Raw genomic sequence first — 10993 nt, 5'->3', positions numbered from 1 at the left:
TAACACTTTTTCCTCTAAACTAGATAGATACGCAAACAACACACACGCCACTTATCACACTAAAACCCTTTTTGACTCTACACTTTAATATTCCTATTGTTAGGATAAAACAATACTTTTGTTTAAAGAATGCAATCAAGTAAATGTTTCGTAAGCTAACTGGAGCTCCCAAAGGGAAAACTTGCAGGTGCTGAATCAAATCAGATCTGCCACATAATTAAAATTGGTGCAGGGGGCACAGTAAAACAGATGTGGTCTTAAAACCAGAGAATTGTTTGATTCAATGTTACTACAGATGAATGGGACATATTCAGTGAGATAAAGGGAGCAGTGTTATAATTTATCCAGTTCCACTGCGGAAATTGACTCAAGATGGCTTCATTCAAACATTGTGGGTTGTTTTTTTTTTTTTTTTTTGTCTTCAAAATTTTCTGTAAGTCATCTTCTTAGTTTACAAATAAAAAGAATCCTTTTAGGACTGATGATCCTACAAACTGGACCTGAGATTTTCAAGTCATGCTGTGCTCTTTCTTGTTCAAATACTAATTAAAACTCTTCAACTGGAACTTACTAAAGAAAATGGAAAATGGAAGAGCTAGAACCAGTCCCCAGCTCACTGCACCACAATTGTGTCAGCAACTGCAAGGTAAAAGAAATTTTATTTCAGCCAGTAAACTAAGCAATTATGAGTCAGAGTGTCTTAGATACAAAGGGTATATGATGAGTAAGAAATTTCCATTTTTACACAATCATTTTTCTGGCCATATATGCTAACAAATTGCTTCCGAATCTGCCACATCTATTTCATCTGCCTGTGAGGAGGCTAGATATCGCATTCCTGGGACATGATTCCCAAGGAAGTCATTGAAAGTTTCCTGTATACAGTGCTGGACTGATTCTTAATTTGTGAATGCTTTCGGGCAAGAGCCTGCTTAGATGTTAAAAGTGTCCACATTTTAACATCCTATAATGCATTACGCATCTGGCTTATAATTCATAAGTAGAGGTGATGTGCTGTACTATATATTATATATTAATTTTGTATTTTAAGTACTAAAAATTGTTTGGGCAGTATTAATGGTAAGTGATTACTCAAACTAAGGCTGTCTCCCAGGGAGCTTAGAATGAAAACTGGATTTCATCCATAAAACTGTAAGGTTTTAAGCTTGCATAGTAAAAGGAATCAAGCCAGCAGCCATTCCACACACATGCATGTCAAGATGAATCCAGCACAGAGCATGATCGGATGCCACACACTTTTCTAAATTTTGTACAGAACTGATGCTCGAGTACTAACCTTTACAGTTCTATCAGTTTGAGAATTGTTTTCAAAGGCAATGAGTCAATCAGCAAACAGTAGAGTGCAGATGCTTTTATAGCACGCAGACAATCCCCTCGAGCCCTCCTACACCCACCCCCCTGCACCTTACAATGTATTAAGCTTCAACCGGAATAATTTGGGATTTATAAGCAGTAATAACCTTCGTCGCAGTGAAACGTCTTTGAATTTTTCTACGAAATCTTTACATCAGAAACGCCGCTCTGTGTCACGTAGCTCCTGCTAGCCCGGCTGTCACGCTGTAAAAATAAGATCTTTATTATTTTCGCTACAAGCCTGCGCGATGCAGTCTGGCGAGACAGAGACTCCCGGCGCGACCGCGCCGTACCCCGCCCGCAGCCCATCGCCCGCTGAAGGACCCCGTCCGGGCCGGCGCTGAGGTGGTGCAGCCAGCCCCAGGGACGACATGCCCCCACCGCTCCACCACCTCCTCGGGCGATCTCTGCCGTCTGCCCGCGCAGCTGCAGACCTACGAGGAGCAGCGTGTAACCCTGGTGACGCCGCATCACTGCGGGGACCCTCCCGGGGCGGGAGCCAACCTCCATACACACCCTCCCCGCCACCACCCCCCGCCGGAGAAGTTAAGATACCCCCGCCTCCCCCGTCAACGGCTCTTCCAGTCGCGACCCGCGATTGGCCACACGTTTCAATCCCGACCTAGCTCTCTTTTGTTCCGATTGGCAAGATCTGCTGCCTGTCTTCGCAGGAAACCCCGCCCTTCTTTTTTATCCCGGCCTTGCCTAAGCCTTGTCTGCTTTCCGTCGTCTGCCCCCAGTGTTTGCAGTCCCTCCTACGGCTCTAACCTCTCCTGTCTCTCGGGTTTCTGCGGTGTAGTCGGGGGCGGTAGCCCCCCGCCCAGGCACGGTCAGTGAGCACAGCCAGGCAGCCGCCCGTGCGCCCGGCGGTGCTGCTGGAGCGCAAGAATAGCGGCGCTTCACGGGCAGAGATCCCCCCTCTGCTCTGCTCCCCACCCCCGTGCGCACGAGCCTGTCACTGAGGGAGGGCACGAGAGCCCGGGAACGGCGGCGGCAGGCGCGGCACTGGGGCAGGCGGGGACGGAGTAGGGCTCGGGGACAGCGTGAATCATCTCCCACTCACTCCCTCGCCCACCACTGACACCGCTCGCTCGCTCCCTCCCTCCCTCCTTCTCCCCCTCCCTCCCTCTCTCCCTCCCTGCCGCCTCAGTCTCACTCGTTCTCTCTCCCCTCCCCACCTCTCCCACTCACTCTCTCCCCTCCTTTCCTCTCCCACTCACTCTATCCTCTCCTCCCTCTGTCTCTTTTCACTCTTTCCCCTCCTTCCCTCTTCCCTCTCGTTCCCCTGTCTCCCTTCTCCTCATCTCCTCCTGACACTGCACTGCAGCTGCTCCTCCAGCCCAGTCCTGCTCGCTTCCCTCCCTCCTTTCCCTTCCCTCCCCCCGGGTGCCAGATAAACAAGGCGTGCAGCATCCTCGACAATCCAGAGCTAGCTCTACGTTTTCGAAAAGGACAAGAGAGCGGGACTAGCCCCCTCCCCTCTTCCTCCTCCCCCTTCCTCCTCCTCCTCCTCCCCCCTTCCCTCCCTGCCCCCCCCCTCCCCCCCCCCCCCCACCACCACAGAAGGGAAGAGACAATTCTCCTCCGAGCAGCAGCAAACATGATGGCGGCAGCTCCCATCCAGCAGAACGGGACCCACACCGGGGTTCCCATAGACCTGGACCCCCCGGACTCCCGGAAAAGACCGCTTGAAGCCCCCCCCGAAGCCGGCAGCACCAAGAGGACCAACACGGGCGGTGGGTATATTCTCTGTCACCTCCCCCCCCCCCCCCCGCCCAACACACCCACCTCTCTGCTTCTCTACCTGCCTGTCTGTCTTGCCCCTTCCCTCCCCCCCAAACATTCCCATTTCTCTAATGTTATCATTCATCAAAATGGCGTCGGTTTTCAGCATCTACCAGTCTTTTTATTTAATATCCACGCTGGGGCTGCACAGCCGTGACCCTACGGAGACTAGGAGGGAGCACAAGGGGCTTCTGCAGCCCGGTTATCTCCCTTGCCCGGCTAACGATGGGTGAAAATAAATGGTAGCTGGAAGGAGACTGCAAACGCACTACCCTCCTTTCACATCCTCTGGGTCGCAAATTGAGTCTCAGCCTTGCCGTGCGTTTTCCTCCTCCTTGGCCTCGCTTCTATTGTCAGCGCGTACGCGGCGTGTGTTCGCTGTGCTGGGGGCGAGGGCTGGCTGGCGGTGGGGGGGGGGGGGGTGTCGCCGCTCGGCTGCGGGAACGCGCTAGTTAACATCCTGCCTTTCCTGGAGGATATGAGTTATAACGGGACCAGCACCTCCGCTGTCCGTTTGCGCTGGAGTCGTCATAACAATGCATCGAGGCAGAGGTGAATTTATTTGCCCAATATTAAGGGCAGCGGTCTGACTGCGTGGTTCAGCCGGCGATGTTCATACGGGTGGGCACGGCTGTAGCACACAGGCACTTCTAGAGACGCTTGTAGTCTCTGTTGAGAGACGTAAGGTGAACTGAGATCGTTCCTTCTGCCTAGGGGAAAAAAAGCAGCAACTTTGTGAAACAGGTTTCATGATAAGAATCTTTACATCCATGCCAATAGGACGTTTCCTTAGTTCCTGGGGAGAGCCCAAGTCTGGGGAACCAGCGTATCCTAATTGACTTGCACTTTTCCGAGCCGGTTACAGAAGGTCCTTAGACTTAAGTGTAGCTGGATTTAGAAGTGAGGTGAGGGCACAGACAATTGTGCGGTTGCCGAATCAGACGGGGAAACCTTCTCCCCCCCATCCATTCATTCTGTGTATTTTTTTCCTCTTCCGATTGTGAGCTTTAACGCTAGTGGTGGGTAGAGTACTGGCATTGTCGATCTCGTCACCTTTTAAGTGTATTTAAAATAAGTGACTTAGGCTTTTGATCAGTTGGGAAAAATTCTTCTTAATGTCTTTTAATTAATGAGCTTAAAAGAGATCGTTGTCACTTAAGAAGTGCTAAAGGAATACATAAGGATTACTTAGGCAAGTGATTCCATCAGCACCATGTTGAGTTGTTTTCTTGGCAGTGTCTGAAATGCTTGGAATAAAACACCACATTTTGGGTGGGTTATTTGGTAGCAGAGTAGTTGTTTTGCTTACTTAAGAAGAATGCAGGCAATAGCTAATTGCTATTCTTATGTGTTTGCTAATGGCAAACAAATAGCCCATCAGAATTTACAATTCATTCCTTTTTAGTTTGGCATTTCTTTTGCAGTATTTTCAAGCAAGGTTGTAGTTGTCACTAGTCGCATTTTCGTGCAAGGCTTTATTTTTTTTTAAAGGGGTCTGATAATTTCATGCTGTTGTTGCCTTTGGGGAAAAAAAAAACACCACCTTTGAAATATATTTTTGATCTTATTCTTTTACAAAACTAAGGAATCTATGTGGATTCTTTATTTTGCTTTGAATATATATACATATTTTAAAATATTAAAGTTATAGTCTAAACCTGTCTTGTAGAATAACACAACTGGTTAGATGTTACGTCTTTGAATGCCTGCATTTACATTTTGTTTGTTTGTGGGGCTGGGGAGGAAAAATCAAAGTTTGTAAGCCATATTAACCATGCATATCTCAATTTTTCAGAGGATGGCCAGTATTTTCTAAAGGTCCTCATACCTAGTTATGCTGCTGGATCTATAATTGGGAAGGGAGGACAGACAATTGTTCAGTTGCAGAAAGAGACTGGGGCCACCATCAAGCTGTCTAAATCCAAAGATTTTTATCCAGGTAGGTGCAAATATTAGCTAATTCTTTCTTTATGAATCCCAGGGGATGTATGTGTGTGTCATTGTGTTTCATATAGTGACGACTATGCTACCAGTGCAGCTGGAAGCATTATATTCTCAGAAAAGTATGTTACAGAGTGCAACAGTGAATATAAATGTTCTGTCTTGGTTTATGGAATGGGCTGGACACTAACTACTTTGAAAAAAAGTTTAAATATGTTTACAATGTTTCTGCAAAAGAATATTTTCATTAGCATTCACTGATTTGTTTTTTAGCTTAAAAAAAAAAAATCTAGGTTTAATGAACCAACTTGACAGCTGGCGTAAAAAATAATTGTTCGTTTGAAGTTTCTAGACATTGTAATGACAATTAAGCTAGAATCAGTAAAAATGAGAGGCCGCTTCTTAAAGAATGGGCCATTTACTTTAAATCCATTATGTACCTTCTTTCTGCTTCACCGCTTTGTTCACTGGTTCTGGATTGAAGTAAAGAGGAGAAGTGCCGTTCTCTAAATATTCTTTTTATTATGTTTATCATGATGGTGGAAGAAAACTACTATAGAAGTGAAATACATTGGCTAAATAATAAAATGAGTACTTTATCAACTGTACTAATGTGCGAGAAAAGTATTTTAATATTTACATATAACAATAATAAATGCATTATTTATCATTTCTCTTTTATAAGATTTCTGAAGAGGGAATCATATAATGATATACAAGATTTGAGCTTCTGCAATCGAATAAATTTTTCCCTAAAGATGAACAAATTAGCATTCTGTAATTGAACTTTGTTCTAGAGGACTTTTTAAAAACTGGTACAAAATAATAACATAGCTAACACTTTTCGGTGTTTTGATTTCGTTATTTTGAAGAATAACTGGTGATTTAGGTTCGAGTTGGCTAGCTGCAACAGACTTTTTTCTTTTGGAAAAATAAGACCAGCTTTGCATTTGATCTAGTTTAACAAGATACCTGAATTCTACAGAACAGTAGAGGCAGTTGGGTATGGATGTAAGCAACACAAACACTGGAGCATTTAGCTTTCCCATCCTCTAACTTCAGCGTCAGGCAGAAGTGGATAGTTTTTTATTAATGGAGAGATTGTGGTCTATTTACAGTGATGATTGTTGATGTAGAAATTTTAATGCACATGTTGTATGTATCCTTAATGCATGTAGTTTGTAATACTTAAATGTCAGATGTTAAAGTGATGTATGTAGATTTTTCCTGTTAAAAGATACAGCTAATGAACTGGTGCTTGTTGCCTTTGAGGTTTGGAATTTTTTTTTCTTTTAGAAGTTAGAAAAAATGATCCTTTATTTTGAAAGGTATGTTAGGGTAGGAAAAAAAGATCAATGTGGAATTGTAAAAAGTCTTAGAAAAAATAAAAGCATTCAGAAGAGCCTGATTGCAGAATTAATAGCATAATCTGGATAAAGAGCCGCAATAGTAAATTAAATTCACTGTCAGTAGATGAAAATGAAATAGATTTTCTGCATTATACATGAGGTGGTATCAGATATGCAAGGATGTTACAGAATATTGGTGTTTATGAAGAATATTCCAAATACCAAATTACAAGCCTTTTCATTTTACTACAGTTTATTTACACTCACTTGGAAAGGATGCTGCAAAGATTAGATCTTTTGTTCAGTGTGCTAGCAGAGTTCTGTTTTCTGATTAAATTAGAATTACATATTTTTTTGTGTAGTAAATTGTAAAGATACAGCAGTAGTAGCAGACGAACCTTTGAAAAATAAAAATTGGCAAGCTAGAATGGCATGAGTAAAAATGTGACAAACCCATGCTCCCTTAAAATCACTAGTAATATAAATAACTAAGGCAGAGAGGCTTAAGCAGTTTCACTGTAACAGGTGCAAATGAAGTTCAAGTTTGACTTCATACAGTGCTTTGAATTTGCAGCCACGTTGCATCATACAGAAAATGAGTGTTTTAAGGAAGTTGGCGAGTGATACCTGCTTAAGTGTGGAACAGGGATGGGAAATGGATTACAGTGTGGCTAGCTCTTGTTAGTCTATTTATGTTTGACCACCAGCCCCAGGAATTTCTGGAGGTCCTGGCATTCCCTGAGCTGATGGCTTTTGGGTTTCTTCCAGGTTCTCATGCTTTTATGGCATTAGGTAATACAGACCTTGTGAAATAGCTAATATAAAGACATGGTTTGTTTTTCTTACAAAGTTTCTTAAGCAGTTACTCTGTTTTCCTATTAGGAGGTTACTTAGTCTGTACCTCTGGTGTTTGTGACTGTAAGTGTATTTAAAGTACATTTTGCTATGGAATGTTCTCCTGCTGAAGCTTCTGTGAAACTTTTCTTTCTGAAAAGTTTTAGATCAGTCCGAGTAAGTTCTTGTTTGGAAGGGCGAAAGTTGGTTGTAACACATAAGTTGTGAATAGTTCTGTGATCTAATAGTGTTCTTTTTTTTTTGTTCTTTTTTTTTCCTCCTCTGTGATATAGGACTTCAGTATACAGACTGATTTCTGTTGGAATTATTTTTGTGCATCAAAAGGTGACTTAATTACTGAAGAAGTATATGGCAGCTCTAATTACAAGAAATTGAAGGAAAAAAAAGCTTTGCACTAAACATCTTAGTTTACAAAAAAGGAAGCAGTATCTACAGTGTATATAAGTACATTACTGACCAGTACAGTCTTACAGTCTTACTTTTTGTTTACATAATTTATTGTTTTTCAGGTTACCAGCTTACTTTCTCTAATTGTCTGGACTTCTACAATTTGATTTTGTTACTGTGCTTAGATTTTCCCTGATTCTTTTTTGTTCAGGCTTGTTCCCCTAGATTAATGGAAATGAAATTAAAGTGGCAAAATACGTCCTACTTTTAAAGTAAATGGTGCTTATCCTTTCTGTAGAGAAGTATCAAGTGTGTATTGACTAGCAGGTTCTGGTCCAAAATTTAAACAGGGTCATAGCTATGCTACTTTAATAACATGAACTTCATAAAGAAAGTGGCTATCCTGTGAAGCTATCTTAATGTGTGGTTTTATTTTGAATAATATAAAAAAGTTTTCCTGTTGTATTAAGTCATTGTCATCTCTGTTTCTCCATTCTGAATTACAGTGAGCACTGGACTGAAAGCTACTCTGGACATGTGTATTTTTTCCCATTGCAAATGCTGGCATTCACTCTCGCTTTCTCTGTCTCTCTCTGCACTCATTCCCAGTCTTTCACATGCACACACACACACAAAATTATGTTACATCGCATCATGTTGTTTATCTTGAAACAGGATCTTGCCTGGTCTGAACTTGGTGCTTGAGTGAATTTGAGCTCGGTCAGCGTTTTTCAGTTTATTGGAATATGAAGTCATATGTGTACTGAAATTAGATCATATTAAGAGCAGAGATTAATAAAGCTGTAATTAAGTGGGGTAAGGTTTTACTGTTGTTAACAATAGATTAGCTGGTTTGTTTTTATAGCAGATTTCTAATCAGTAGTGATCTAAATGTTTGGAGAATACAAAACGTAGTAGTTTCCTTCCTTGCCTTGTGTAGATAGTGTATGAAGTGTTGTGTGGCAATGCTATTTTTTACCAAGTCACTTGTATTTCATATGTTTTGTTTGAATATCAGATTTTTCTGAAACATTCATGTTTTATGGGATATAGTCTAGCTAATCTTTGTGCAAGTGCCCTTTTGAATAGTTTTTTATTCTGACCCTTAAAAACCTTTCAAATTCATTGAATGTGCAAGTAACACAACTTTAAAGGAATTTATAATTAAGTTAACTTCCTAGCTTCATTACTCCTGTTAAACTGTTAGGGGAACGGTATAATGTATCAGCTCAGTTCACTGTTATTATTTCCTTTATATAATAAAGGACTTGTCATGTTAACTCTTAAAAAAAACAGCTAAAAGTCTAGTAGGGAAAAGAATCTGTATTAAAGATCAGCACTTTTAATAATGAAGTAAAATACTGCTTTTTCAGCTGTAGAAGAGAAAGAAGAGTTAGAAGCGTAACAGTATTAGTTATTAGCTGCCTGTTGTTGTGGTTCCTCGAAGCTGGTTTGTCATACATCAAAAAAATGCGTCTCGCTTTTATTCTACTTTTTTTTTCTAATGTTAACATTAGCTAACTAAAGACTTCATAAGGGTGTATTTAAGATTTTCAGTTTCTGGTGGAAATATTTACTTATATGAGTAACTTTGGGGAGAATGACATTACTAAATAGTGAGTAGAGAGTTCAGAGGTGGAATCTAGAGCTGTGTAGGTTTGTAAAGTAATCACTGATCTTTCTAGTTTTTTTTTTTTAAGACCAACCACCAAAAACCCGCAAGTGTTGATTGCCAGCTGTTCAGACAGATAATTCTCAGTTGGACAGTTGTCTGTTGCCTAGTTACTGGAACAGAATAAAAGAAAGTTAGCTTGTTAGCCAGCAGATCCTTAGTATTTTACATTTAAAAGGAAGCTGAAACTGAATATGTAACTTGGTATGGTCTTCAGATTTTTACATATCGGACTCGCCCAATGTAGTATCGCTTAGCAGCTTCTCATTTGGTAAGTGTAGAGAAATTTTGAAAAGTTTAAGTAGAAATTTTGCACTGATTTCATCTACATGCGGGGACTTACGTTAATGAGTGAATAAATTTTGGCATAGTAAATGGCATTGGTTTGGAAGAAAATGCTGTGTCTTTGTCTTGTGTGAGAAAGTTTTAAAACAACTTGTGATATATTTGGAATGGTTAGGCTAACTTTAATAAATGATACAGATTATATGTGCACTTGGTTGTCGAACAAAGCATGTCTTATCAAAGAGAAATGCCATATTTAATAATTTTTAACTTTTCTTGTGATTGTTTTTGACTAATTTCCAATATAATTGAAAACCAGATGATTATGAATAGATTAGAAAGCTTATGTAGATGAAGTTGCTTCTAGTAACAGTACTGTTTTTTTGATAAAGTTGAAATTTCTCTAAAGTAATTCATTAGGAATACCTATTTAATGGACTTCTGCATTCTGGAGGGAAAAAAACCCAAACCAAAACCAAAAACCACAAACACACACTCCTCCCCCCCCCCCCCCCCCCCAAAAAAAAAAAACAAAAGCTAAGAAAAATAGCAAGAGTTGGTATGTACTGAAAATTTTAAATATTTCTCATTCACAAAATTTTAAATTTCCATATAATACTTCAGTGGTATTTTGCAGAGAGATCAGAGTTTTGATGGATGTTTGTCAGAACATAGGTCTTGGAGCTAATATTTGAAAAATACAAACTGTGAATGTCTGAATCCCTTCATTGTTTTCCTCTTCCTCATGCAGTAAAAGTAACATAGTCTCACTTTTCTTAGTGTGTGCAACCTGTGACAAGCAATACCTTTTCATAAATACTTCTCATTCTCGTTTGCTCTTTAATTAATTGCATTAACTTAGATATTGTCTTCAGTAGTTGACCACAGAGTTTCTTTTATCAGTGATATGTAGCTTTTTTGCCAGAGGGAAAAACCTTGGATTTAGTAAATTTGTTAGACTGGCTTTTAGAAATGGAGCATAGAGAGATTTGGGAGGAGGGCTTGCGCCTGATTGCTATCTCATTTCTGTCTTTGGACATACTTCTGGCATAAAGTTAAGCAGCATCTGTAGAGATTTGACTGGCAAACAGCTTCCTGGACTCATCATTGCATCCTGCAGCAGGTGCAGTTAGCTTTGCAGTCCATCTTGAAAAAAGGTTGGTTTGTTTTGTAACATTTATCAGCAGGCCAATGGGAGTTAATGAATTTCAGGAGTGTAGTAGTTGTCAGTTGTTGTCCAGTGTTGGAATGATGCAGGTAATTGTGCTGGACTGGTGAGAACTGTGGCAGTGTGCTTCTCACGTTGCACTGCAGCTGCTGTTGATCTTAATTAATCTGACCCTCA

The 10993-nt window shown here is 40.8% G+C and overlaps 1 protein-coding gene and 1 long non-coding RNA gene across 4 annotated transcripts in view; one reads left to right on the top strand and one right to left on the bottom strand.

Annotated features, from left to right (window-relative positions):
• Nucleotides 1-1359: 1359 nt before the first annotated feature.
• LOC133274348 (uncharacterized) lies at nt 1360-2356 on the bottom strand. The gene is made up of 2 exons (XR_009745124.1): nt 2143-2356; nt 1360-1808 (listed from the first exon to the last, which is right to left on the bottom strand). It is a non-coding gene; the product is annotated as an uncharacterized LOC133274348 (long non-coding RNA).
• A 268-nt stretch (nt 2357-2624) lies between these two features.
• The window catches only part of NOVA1 (NOVA alternative splicing regulator 1), a 148466-nt gene continuing 140097 nt past the window's right edge, over nt 2625-10993 (top strand). Inside the window, exons 1-2 of one of the 3 annotated variants that reach the window (XM_061463439.1) lie at nt 2627-3110; nt 4955-5098. In XM_061463439.1, coding sequence (XP_061319423.1) covers nt 2975-3110; nt 4955-5098 — 280 coding nt within the window. In that variant the 5' untranslated portion in view covers nt 2627-2974. Of the gene's footprint in view, nt 3111-4954; nt 5099-10993 lie in introns of all 3 variants that reach the window. The other 2 variants (XM_061463438.1, XM_061463440.1) reach the window with 2 other exon arrangements.

Source organism: Pezoporus flaviventris, unplaced genomic scaffold, assembly GCF_033815535.1.
Source record: "Pezoporus flaviventris isolate CSIRO_AGI_PZ_B2104156 unplaced genomic scaffold, CSIRO_AGI_Pfla_v1 ptg000036l, whole genome shotgun sequence".
Taxonomy (NCBI): domain Eukaryota; kingdom Metazoa; phylum Chordata; class Aves; order Psittaciformes; family Psittacidae; genus Pezoporus; species Pezoporus flaviventris.
This window is presented reverse-complemented; position numbering and strand designations above follow the sequence as displayed.